This window comes from Heliangelus exortis, chromosome 21, assembly GCF_036169615.1.
Source record: "Heliangelus exortis chromosome 21, bHelExo1.hap1, whole genome shotgun sequence".
NCBI classification, from domain to species: Eukaryota; Metazoa; Chordata; class Aves; order Apodiformes; family Trochilidae; genus Heliangelus; species Heliangelus exortis.
In genome coordinates, this window is record NC_092442.1 from 7,256,509 (window position 1) to 7,269,047 (window position 12,539).

Sequence of the window (12,539 nt, forward strand, 5' to 3'; positions counted from 1 at the left end):
AAATAGAGTTCTCTGGTCCCAGCCCAGCTGGAGTAAAGAAGTCATTGGAGCAGTTTAGAAATTTCACAACTGCATGAGTGCTGCTGTTTTCAAAATCTATATGTTAAGCACAGAAGACTCTCACCTTGTTGGCAGACTGTTGTCCTCATATTACAAACCTGGAAAGCCAGGAGAGTAGCTTGCCACTAGAGAAAAGCTCCCTGCATCTCCTTTTCCCACTGGTGAATGAATGAATGAATGAAACTAGGCAGTGGTTTTGTGAAAAGGATTGCACATTTTAATTCATGTGTGGCTAAAGAGCTCTGCTTCCTCCTGGAGCTGCTCCACTTCAGCCAGCTGCACTAGCAGCATTTATCTCTGCAAACCATTCATTTTTGTTTCAAGGAAAGCGTACAGCAATAGATGACATTTTGTTCAAATCCATCCTTTTTGTAGCAGAGCTTGCTTGGTTGTCTTGGATGGCCTGAGCTAGACTAAGTTGAATAAATTCTGTGCACAAGATGTCACTTTTGGTTTGAAGTTATGGCTTGTCATTAATCTTTCAAAGCCAGGTTCTTCTGTGCTGTCCTCCTGAATTAGTTTGCTACTGCAAGTTAAGTTCTTATTCTTCTGCTTCTCTATTAAGAAACTCACATGTGTACACACACATGCATCCACCTGATCTTTAAAACTGGAAGGTATTCACCAAGTTTCATTACTCTCCATTGCTTGTTGTCTGCCATGTATTGGATTACTTGAAGCAAACAGGACTCAGAACAATTCTTCCTACCTTTCGTGCTAAAGCTTGCAGCATGAGAGGCCTCAGCTTTCTGATGTGATTGAATTTAATCTAAGAGGTTGTTTCAGGGTGCATTAGAAGCCTATTAGAAATAGACAGATTTCAGATTACAGGAAGCATCCAAACAGAATTGAAACTGTAAGTGGCTCCAGCACTTGACTCTTCATAATTACTCTGTACAATGACAGAATAATGGCATGTGATTTCTCAATTTACTGTTCTGTGGCTGGGCTAGTTACACTAACTTTATTTAACATGTTTACATCCTTTTGCTGTCACAGGCCAGACTGAAGGGATGGGTCTGTGAGGTCTGAGCTCTTCTCAGAGTTAAATTGCACCCAATGGAGTGATGGCTGCCTGCAGCACACCTCTGGCTTGCCTGGAGGTCTTTACTGTTCCTTTCTTTCTCTGGTAATACTCCACAAACCTTGCACTCTGGCATAGTGGCCTATTTAATCCTTGAAAGTATAAGGGGATTGCATTGGTGGCTTGGTGTCCTGAGGCAGAAATCTATCCTTCCTCCATACTTTCCTAGAAGCAGCACTCCTTCAGCTTTTGTTTTCATATAACTGAAGTGCAGATGTTATCACCTGTTGATTTTTTGCTTTTATGAAGACACAGAAGCAAAGGGTAGAACTTAAAGATAGTCTGTGAACCACTACTTCCCCCAAAGCTCAGTGAATCCTTCTTACTGGATTAAATGGAGAAGGGAACTGAAATGGCCTTTTCTCTAGCCATCTGCCTCTGCAGGCTCCCCTGGCACTCAAGGAGCTTGAATGAATTAGCAAAGAAGTTGCCAGTGTCAGAAGTTGTTAAGCCCCAGAGGCACTCTCTGGATGGAGTCACCCAGCTGCCTTATGAAATAACTTCTGGTTTTGTGCTCATGTAGCTCTTGGTTCCTGCAGTACCTAAAAGTGGGGGAAAAGTGGTGATACCTCAGACCCTGTAGAGCAGCACACGTTTCTTAAGCAGCCAGGAGATCAGGAAAGTAACATACAAATATTCTCCTTATACACGACTAGACTTGGTCTTATTGCAGTTTTCCTAAACCATTGCTAATGTTATTACACTCAAAGTCTGCCTGAAAGCTGCTGGGCAAGGAGAGTGTCAGTGCTCAGCAGTGTCAGCCACATCTGTAAAATGCATGACTAAAAGTGATGATTGTACTTTATGGTTCCATTTGCTCTTTACCACGGCTGTTACTTTCCAGTACTTACTCCTGCAAGTCCAGCACCTAATCTTGACTTGGAAATCTCTGTTTGATGGAGTAACTTAATGATCCTTCCTGTTAAAATATGAGCCTTATTTCTATTCTGCCTCTTTTCATTCCACCCACTGAATTTTGGTATTCTTGTGACTGCTAGGATGAAGCACTTAACAATTTTATTCCCTATAAAGCTGCCTATGGTTTATGATTGAGGATTTACTTGTTCACCAGGTGTCCTTGTTGATAAGCTGCAAGAATTTCATTTCCAAAGTATTTCATTATTTAGTAGACTTTTTGGGATTAATTTTTATGGCTCTCACCTAAACCATGTCCAATTACTTATTTTCAACTGTGGCATTTTAGCTGGTAACAATTATTTCAGCAGGGGTCATGCCAATTAAAAACACAAGGTGTAAAATAACTTCTTTGGTTACTTTCCTCATTATACACTGAGGAGTACAGTAGCCCCTGGGCTCTATTGAGTGTCCACCTCCAGGTAATTATCACTCACAAGTCTCATCAAACTACTTTTTTCTATTATAACCTTCCATCCTGTGTGAGAATGGGGAATGGGGTGATATGGTTAACAAGGCAAAAAAGTTTGTTAGATTTAATGATTTAATATTTGCCAGGCACTGCAAGTAAAGAACATTATAATGAGTGGTCCAAGTTCTGAGCGTTACAACAAAATGTGTGAGGTTTTGGGTTTGCCTTGCTCCATATAAAGACCTTTAATCTCTGTTTGCACTTCCTGCTGCCCCTGACTTTGATCTGCTCTCTGCTTTGCAGGCTGATAGCTGAAGAGGCAGAATCTCTGGAGCCAGACACAGCCAACCGCTGGCAAGGAGTCTGCATTAGCAGAGCATCTCCCACCCCATCAGAATCTGCAGCCACTGTGAAATCACTGATAAAATCGTTTGACCTCGGATGCTCAGGTATTTGAACGCTGCATTTTTACTAAAAAAAAAGAAAATTTAAAATTCTAGCAGTGAGCAGGTCATTTTTGCCACTTTGTGCTGCTTCTCAGTAGACGTTTTATGCCAGTGCTTGATACAGGATCAGCAGAATGGCATCACACCACTGGTTCCCTGTTCTGACAAGAGGGAGATAGTTGGGTTTCAAGTGCAAGTGTTTCCATGTTTTTTCCTTGCAGGTAGCACTGGCCAAAACATCCCAGTTCACAAAGTCCCCAGGAGCCCTCTAAGTGGAATTCCAGTGAGGACAGCCCCAGCAGCTGCTGTCTCCCCCATGCAGGTACAAGGAGCTCTTTCCAACCTTGTAGTTTTAAAATGGTTGCTACAGGGTTTGCTACAGCCTGACCTAGCTTCAGCATGCAAGTGTTGACAAGGGGAAGGGGAAACTCATCTGTTTATTTGCTGTGAAACATCAAATGCTGTAGTACTAACAAAAAGGATCAAAGTAAGTTTGACCTTAGCTTAAAGGTCTCGGTGGACTGATGTGAACTTTTTGAAATACAATTCTGAACTATAATCACCAATGACCAGAAATTAAGTTTTGATTATTGGGAGTAAGTTACAAGAAAGACCAAACTAAACTAAGTAACTGGCATGTGAGTTGAGATAATTTCTTTACTGAGAGGGTGATCAGACATTGGAATGGGCTGCCCCGGGAAGGGGTGGATTCTCCATCCCTGGAGATATTTAAAAAGAGCCTGGATGTGGCACTCAGTGCCATGGGCTGGGAACTGCAGCAGTAGTGGATCAAAGGTTGGACTTGATGATCTCTGAGGTCCATTCCAACCATCCAGTTGCATAATTCTATGATTTGGGATAATAAGTTTTTAAAATACATGCACACACCCAGCAAGTTCATACAGTGCTGACTGAAGAGCTCTTAGAGGTTTTTTGTTTTACTTTCCTGTTGCACTAGGTTGTTATCCCTGCATTATGTCACTACATTGGTTACTTAGCTTTCTGATAGCAATCTTCAAATCTCTGGTATAAGTTGTTGGAAATACTAATGTTGTGAGTAAAGAAATGAATGCACTGTGCTTCCTGTTTGCTACCTCTGCTGAATATAGACTGCTCAGCTTTCTAGGCTAGAGAAGTCATTGTCTGTTCTCTGACTGCATGGTCACTGGACTTAAACCAGGATATTCCCCTCTGAATCTGGGTAGAATACAGTTGAGAAGTTAGGGTGATCAGGTGAGAGTTCTGAAGAATCAAACGAATTTGAAAGACTGCTGAACAAATCCGTGAGCACATTTCCTCCAAAGAATCAGCAAAGGAATCTTGAAGAGTAGGATAAAATCAAAGAGAGCTTTGAGAAATCTCTATTAGTGCCTGGCTGAGGAGTTTTAGTGCTGAAAACTGGTGCTGGGGCTGCAGAGACAAGAATGCTTCCAGCTTAGGATTGGGGATTGCTGGATACAGAGGCAAAGTTAGGAACAGGTATTCTTATTTTGCATTTGTGACACTGGATATTGTTTGGCAAGAGTAAAAATGATGGCTAGTATTTTTTTTTTTAGTTATTGTTTTGTACATTTGTTTCACAGAGACACTCTGTTTATAACAACGCCAAGCCAGCTAGCAAGGGTGTTGCCAGACACACAGATCTTTCAGACCTTCCTCTTGCAGGTAAGGTGCAGTAAATACACAACTGTTGCCTCTTTTTACCAGCAAAAACTGTTGGCCTCTACCTGAGCCATTTTTCTTCTCATCTGGTCAAAGGAAATATAAAGAAGTTTCTTCAGAGTCTTTGTTTTAGCTTAATAATTTAATTGTGCTTCCATTTCCATCTAAAAAAATAGCTGATTTATTATGGTTTGCCAACACAAACTTGCCTTCTTTAGTCCAAAGTATCCATGGCACCTCTCTAATCCATGCTATGGAACCAGAGAGGATCAGATCTTGTTCAGCATGTATGTATCTGGAACAAGTCCAAAGTATTGTCTTCTGAGAGTTTATTTGTTTTTAAATTGAGCTTCATTTGAAATACACGAAACATTTCAGACACCGATGTGACTGGTTTAGGAGCTGTCATATTTGGGCTTGAAATAGGGGGTTTTTGAGAGTTCTCAAGAGATAAGTTTGTTTTATTTCACACTTTGCTTTTGTTCTCTCATCATTTAATATTCTTTTCTACCAGTGTTTGTTTCCCATTCTCTCTCTGGCCTTTTATTTTGACTGTCTTGTCCTGAGTGTACTTGTTGCATTGGAATGCAAGCAAGTAATAACACATTATTGAATTTTTAAGGATAGATGAAATATTGCATCCTTGTGATGAAACCTCAGTAAAACTGCAGGGAAGTGAAAAAAAGATAAAATCAGTCAAAACCTCTTTATTAGTAGACCAGGCTCTTTGCAGTAGTTTGCTTGCACAGGAGAGAAATTAGAACCTGTCTTTATTTTTAGACTCATCAGGTAATACTCTAATATTCCAGTACTTTGATTCAAAGATGAAGAGATACTGAATCAGAACAGCAAACCAGGTTCTAGGGTAGGTGGCAGCATAAACAAACAACATCTTGTCTATGCTACTGGCTTCTCCTACAGGAGTAAGGGCAGAGCACTCAGATGTTGTGAGTGGAACAGAGTTTACTTGTTTGTATCAGCTGGTTTCTAGAAAATGTCTTGCATGAGAGTATATGATGATCTGAACCAGAACATTAGACCTTTTTAATCTCTACCAGTTTTCTGTGGAGTGAAGAAATCTGTCAACTGTGTAATAAACTCTGGTCCTTAATAATAAATATTCCACTTCAGGCCATGGATAATTATTGTTAATGGCCACAGACAATTTTCTTTGAAAATCTGTTGAAATCAGCAGATATCTTATTAGACATTTTATGGTAAAAAACTCATAGTTTCTTAGCTAACAAGTTCCTGTATTTACAGCTTCTCTTTGTACCTGGATTTAATTTAGTTCCAATAATCCATAGCAAAGGCTTACTCACTATGAAGTTGTAATAGCTCTGGTTCCAATCTAAATAATCCTCAAAGGCAGCTGCTCCAAGCCCTATGCAAACAACACTGAATTAAAAAATATCCCTAAGGAAATTCAGAGTGAAGTAGTCTCCATAATAATAATCTTCTGGCTGATTCCATCTGACCAGTGTCCCAGCAGGGCTCTGTGATGTCCTTAATATGACCCAAATGTTCTATCACTGGAGAAGAAGATGGGTTGCTTTGCAGAGAGAGCTGATCTCTGGCTATGCTATTTTCATTTAAAATCAGAAGTTTACTGCTTCTGTCCTGGAATTTCTGGCAGCCAGAGGTAACCCAAAGGGAGTAAATTACTCAAGCAAGTGAGACTCAAACTACAACACTGGCTGCTGTTAACTTGCACCTCTGCTGGCACTAGGGTGCAATTCAAGCCAGTGACCACTAAGTAGCTTCAAATAGTGCAGCTAGACAGTGCTAACAGATGGGGATTATTCCTGAATCATCCTGCATCTTTTTCACACAGTTATTATCCTGTTTCTCTTTCCGGATTACTCCTAATATGCCCTCATCCTGTCCCTCTTCTCTTTCCAGTTAGATGCTCCCAGTAGTCTTTATTCCTATCTGGGATCCTTCCTTCTCTTTCCTTTTTCTGTACCATGCATGAACACAAACTCCTGAGTGGCTGGCACAGCACCTTCCTAATTAGACCATGCCTTTAGCAGACCAGTTATACTAAAGACAATTTAATAGTGCATTTTTTTTTTTTGTTGCTGTCCTTATAAACCTACATTCATTTTCATAATGTTCAGGCTTTGCTTATTGCTATGCCTTTTGTGGGAGATCTGTTTCTCTAAGGAGAATATCCTTACATTTAAACTGGTCCCAGGAATCAGTAATTGGTTGCCTGATTGGTGTGGCTGTTTAAATTTGAGGCAATGCCTCATAAATATAACATAATGAGGACCTAGAAGAGTGATGCACATTTGGAATATATGGTGGAAAACCAACAAAAAGACTTATAAAAGGTCTGCTGTGTGCTATTTCTGTTTTTTTGTGGATTCATATGCACACACAGATGGGACAGGTGAGTGGAAGGAAGGATGACTCTTACAGAGCATGGTTTATGCAATCCAACACAACAAAGCTCTGCCAACAGCCAGGCTGCAGGAAAGGAGACAGTCTCCTGGGGCTGGCTTCTGTCCTTTTCCATCTGGACTTAATAAATAGGAACTTAGCAGCTCCCTGTGATGTGGAAATAAAGTGCAGAAATGCTTATAGCTCTCAGCAGCTACAAATGCTGATTTAGTCATACAAAATTCAGGAGCCAAAGCAAGGGCAGCTTGTTGGAAGTGTGGTTCTGTCTGGCAGCTGCTGATACACACAGACCCTGGTTACTGCTTAAAAGAAATTCAGGACTGATTCAGTCAGACCAGCTTTGCTGAAGCTAAGGAAGGATTCACACCAAAAGTGCTCCACAGCACTCTCCCTCATCATTGCTATGCACAGGGAGATAATTTGACTTCTTTGATCTCTTTGGCTTCTCTGCAAAAACCCATCAACAACAGACTCTAGCTACTAATTTTATTTTATTTGTCTATACTTTCACATATAAAATATGTATCATAGAATATATATAAAATACATAGTAAAAATATAGAAGCATATGCTATGGTCATCTTGAGACTTCCCAAAGTTCTGTCAGATAGGATGCCATACACCATGTGATAATAAATAGGTTTTACTGCTGCCTTATGCTGAGCTGTATTCAGGAGACAAGAAGGCTGCCAGTGACAGAAATTATTGTATCAGGGCTGCTCAGTCATCTGGTGAGGATATCTGGTGATATCAGCTTTTGAACCTTTAAGACTGTAGATTTTGGTATTTCCCCTCATTCACCTGAGGCCCCTACCCCCCAGCAGGAGTATCAATCACAGGAAACCAGGCAGCCTGTACTGCTGGAATCATCAAAGCCATTCCTTGTTATGATCACCTCTAATCTGCTCAAGGTTTCCTAGCCCCATGTGTGTTTAATGAACAAATGAGTACATTTGTTTAGAATCAAAACAACAGACTACATATTGTGTGCTGGGGTGGCAGGACAATGATTAATCAAATTCCTCAGCCTGCAAACTGACAGCTTTTTTTTTCTTTTTTTTTAATTCCCACAGACCTTCTGAAGGGGAGAACTGAAGAGCTGAAACCAGATCATTACCTCCGTAAAAGCCCCTCCCTGGAATCCCTGAGCAAACCACCCATGGCCTTCAGCAGCAGAATGCTCAACTCTACCCCTAGCAGCTTGAAACCCCAAAGCAAACTCAGGTACCAACTCAGTTTCTTGGGAAAAAAAACCCAAACTGAAAAGATCGACAGCATTACCAAAATTAATGTTTTAATCTGGAGGACCCCCTGTCTCCACTGAGAACTCTTCTGGCTAGTCTGGATTACCAGACTGTCAGATCCAGATATCAAAATTAAAGTTATAATAGCCACAATTATTTGTAAGATGAGCAAACATGGTAAAATGATGATAGGAAGCTCTCAGGAGAAGTTGTGTACAAGATTTCCATCATGTGTACAAGTGATCAGGCCTTACTGTTATGCTACTTACCTTACATGTTATGGTGAGTTAAAAACAAAAAAACCCAGCTTTGAGATCTGAGGGAAAGCTGGACACACAATTTTCTTCTGTCTTGAGGAAAAAAAAAAAAAAATTTCCTCTGCCATTATTTCCAGCAGTAGAAGCTGTAGGGTGGAGACAAGGCAGGTGTTTTTACTGTTGGTCTTTAAATGTCCTTGATGCCTTGACTGGAGTACAGCTTGCAGATTCTTCTTTTTAATCAACAGCTCCTTCTGCAGCAGCCTAGGTGGATGTGAATTTGCTGTTACAGATTCTTTAGAAAGTTTCTTTCAGTTCTACCCCCTAAATTCTAGTTTTCAATACATAAAGCAAGGTGCTTACTTGAAAATTTTTAGAAGTAAAGCTGATGAAGATAATAACAAACATTCTGGGTTAGCACATGCCATAGGCTGCTGGCTTTTCAGCCCTTCATATGCAGTGACACCATCTGAATTGGTCACATTTAAAGGCAATTACAGACTCAAAGCTCTGAAAGCTATTGCAGTTTGATTCCCTTGTAGGTTCTGTTCTGCTGTGTCATACAGATATTATTTACACACTGCTGAAAAATAAGAGGCTTGAAGCATAATTATCTTCTTTATGCTTCCCTGGATTAGTGTGGAGAGAAAGGACCCACTGGCAGCCCTGGCGAGAGAGTATGGTGGTTCAAAGAGGAATGCTCTGTTGAAATGGTGCCAAAAGAAGACTGAAGGTTACCAGGTAAGAGAATAGCTACATTTTACTTTTCTCTGACAAGTAATTAATCATTTTCCTGTAGATGTGCAGTAAGCAGTGTCACTTTACAGAAGTATTTGTATTTTAGGCTGCTGGTTTTTGCATACTTACTTCTACTGTTTTCACTTTGTTCTTTCCAATAACTTTAACACTGAAGTCCCCAGTATTGTATTGTCATAAGTAATTAATGTACAAAACACAAATTACTGCATCAAAGGTCACTGATAGTGAGAAATAAGGCATATTATGTGCAGCAGCTTCAGTTTGGCATCAGTTTCTGAAGTTAAATTCTACAGGCTTCTGTGGGCAGTGTGCTGTTGTGAGAGATTTTTCATTGATCATTTCTGTAAAACCAAAGAAATATTTTGCTTTGTGGCCTTGACCAAATGAAGTTTTGCAGCCTGGGGCCCTGCTTTTTCTAATCTGCTGCATTTAAATGGGAATTTACAAAGGCAGGTTTTGACAGCTTGGGAATGCCTCATTTCTCTGCAGAGTGTTTGTTTTTTTACTGCTGAACACACATAAAGATTTGTCCAGCTCTTGTATGTCCATTGCTGTGCTTACCAAGCTCTGGCTAATGCTGGGTACAGATGAGTTAGGCCTTTGGTTCTGTGTGTAGCTCAGCTGTAGAAGGCAATAATGGACAACAACTCACCCAGTGTGCAGGATTGTCTTGGTTTGATATAATGTTGAGATTTTTCTTTAAGAATAATATTGTTTGTTACTTAGAGCAGAAGACAAAAGCAGTTATCACCACATGGTATACACCCTGGAGCAAGTCTTTAATAAAGGCAGAGACCATCTTTTAAAGTAAATAATAATATTTTTTTTTTCTTCATAACCAGTTCTTTATGAAACACTAGCTGCAGGGTGCAGGAGTTTGGGAGAAAAGACAGTAGCTTTCCCTTTGAGTAAATTGATCTCTGAAATTTTGAGTAATTTCTTAGCAGTGGTTTGTTTGTCTGGTTTGCACCAGTTTCACAGAAAGACAGATATTGGAGAAAGTTCTTGAATGAAGAAACACCTTAAAAAGTATAAAGCCAAGGTATATTGATACTGCAGAAATTGTTAGGTGGACAGAAAATTATCTTTATTCTGGCCCAAACCAGGACACTTTGCAAACGTAGAAGATCATCCTGAATCTGTCTGTACCCGAGCAGCACCAGGAGTAACAAGTATTCCCTCTGCAACAGAATGGAAAAGGAGTTTTGTTTTTCTATGCTGAACCCAAGTAGTGGAACTAACTGTATCAGATAGCAGGCCACCCAGGAGGCATGCAAGGCAACCAAAGTCTATTTGTTTTTCCTTTCAGTATCAGTCTCTGGGGGAAAGTGTGTCCGTGCTTCAGTGGACAGTGGAAGTCTTTGCTTTATATATGGCTGCTGGAGGCTTGTTGCTATGGGACTGTCCAGATGATGTTTCAGAAAAAAGCTTTTTTGTTTTGGTTCCTGCTCTGATGAGGCTCTTGTTCTTTCCCTTGCTGTTGTCTGTTCTCACTCTTTCTAAAGCAGCAGAATGAGTTTTCAGCAGTTTTTGAGAGCAAGCAGGTGAAGCCCTGGCAAACACTGAGTAATCCAGGAGAATCTGAGGAGTTCAGACTGTGGTGTGGTGGGGGGCCTGGTTACAGAGTGTGTGAAGATCTCAGGGCAGAAATTCGAGTCAGATGGGCCAAAGGACAAACATGGTATTGATTAATGGTGAGAGTCTTGTCTCTCTGTCTTCACTGCTTCATTTAGAGGCATTATCTCGGACATTCTTCCTCAGATTCTTATTCCCATTGCTCTCTTTGTGGTGCATTCTCTGACTCCTCTTGAACTTGCTTTTCCCAGACCCTTGCACTCTTACGATAAGGCTGATATTAAGCTCCACAGGGAGTTTTTTATCATTCTTGAGTACAAAGAACTGGAGTGGAGTGAAGAATGTCATCCTCCTTCCTGCCTTAGCCACAGCAGTGGTGGGAATGAGGTAACAAACTCCATCAGGCCAGAACCCTGTGACGTGCATGATGACTTTTCCATTGATAATGCCCCTGTCTACAAGGTATCTTCTGTTCAAGTCCTGGTCTAATCTCTCATGCTCTTTCCAACATAAAGCCTCAAACCATGGATAACTTTGGATGCAAGCTGTTTTCAGCTCAGTGAGGGAGGAATGATAGAATAAAAGAAGTGCTTTTTGACTGCTTAACTTCATTTTTTACAATGACAGAATGTACTGCCTTTGAGGTCTGGTAGGAGTTTCCTGCTCTGAGGTGGTGAGAGAGTGAGATTCCTTTGTGTTGAAATTGTGAAGATACCACATTTCATTAAACAGAGTGAGCAACATGAATTAGAATAACTGATACTCTCAGTAGCAGCTCCTACCCATGTCCCAGATTCCCTGAGAAAAGCTGGATTAGTGACCTAGGAACATATCTGGGGATAAGACCTAGGGACCAGTACACAAGGCTCCACTTTTTCAATGTTCTAATCCATACAAAGGTTATATTATAGACAAAATTTGTGTTCTGCTCCTGGCATATATCCTTGTATTGACTACAGTGGGAACATTCCCTGGCTTTGAACTCCAGCCTGTTCCCCAGGAGGCAATCTCATAAAACAAGAGAGGGATGCTTGAGGGGCTTGAGAGAAATGCAGCACAAATTAGTAGTGGCCTGATGGGTTTTGTTTGTTTTTTAAAAAAAAGGAATTGCATGAGTTTACAGTAACTGAGGGGAAATGTGAAAACACTCATTTCTCTGATCTGCTGTGCCATTTCTAAGATCCCTATTTAAACAATGATTTGATACCAAAAGTTGTGAATGCTAAGGAGAAAGTAATTACTCAGAACATGAAAACAGAATCACTAGAAAGAAAATATTGTGGAAGTTCAGTTTAATGACCAAGAGAAAACAGTATGAAAGTGAGACTGCATAAGTTGTCATGATTGATGAAGTGGTTTCAGTTGCCATATTTCAGTGCCCAGTTGAATGTTATCTGGCATTTTGGCTATCAGTTTTTAGTAATAAAGAGAGGTGGTAAAAAAATCTCAGCAGTCAAAAGAATGGTAGTGAAATAAGGCTTTGGGCTCTCAGTGACTTTGTGCCACTATATTGAAGAAAATCTTCAGCTTAAAAAAAAACCCCTCAATCTAATGTATGGTTCTCTCTAAAAATTGTGCACTGGCACATGATCTCTTTTGCCAGACATACACAGACTGTTCCTTCTGCCTCTCTGAATTTGTTGACATCATGGTGTATAATGTAGGGTGAGGAGATGACCAGACTTGTGAACTGCTTTTGTGGCTCTGGAACTCAATTAC

The 12,539-nt window shown here is 40.4% G+C and overlaps 1 protein-coding gene across 3 annotated transcripts in view; it reads left to right on the forward strand.

The window, feature by feature from the left end:
• The window catches only part of SPECC1 (sperm antigen with calponin homology and coiled-coil domains 1), an 85,701-nt gene that overhangs the window by 57,279 nt on the left and 15,883 nt on the right, over positions 1–12,539 (forward strand). For all 3 annotated transcript variants that reach the window (XM_071764859.1, XM_071764858.1, XM_071764860.1), the window contains 5 exons: positions 2,775–2,920; positions 3,139–3,239; positions 4,501–4,582; positions 8,059–8,209; positions 9,125–9,227. In XM_071764859.1, coding sequence (XP_071620960.1) covers positions 2,775–2,920; positions 3,139–3,239; positions 4,501–4,582; positions 8,059–8,209; positions 9,125–9,227 — 583 coding nt within the window. The remainder of the gene's footprint in view (positions 1–2,774; positions 2,921–3,138; positions 3,240–4,500; positions 4,583–8,058; positions 8,210–9,124; positions 9,228–12,539) is intronic.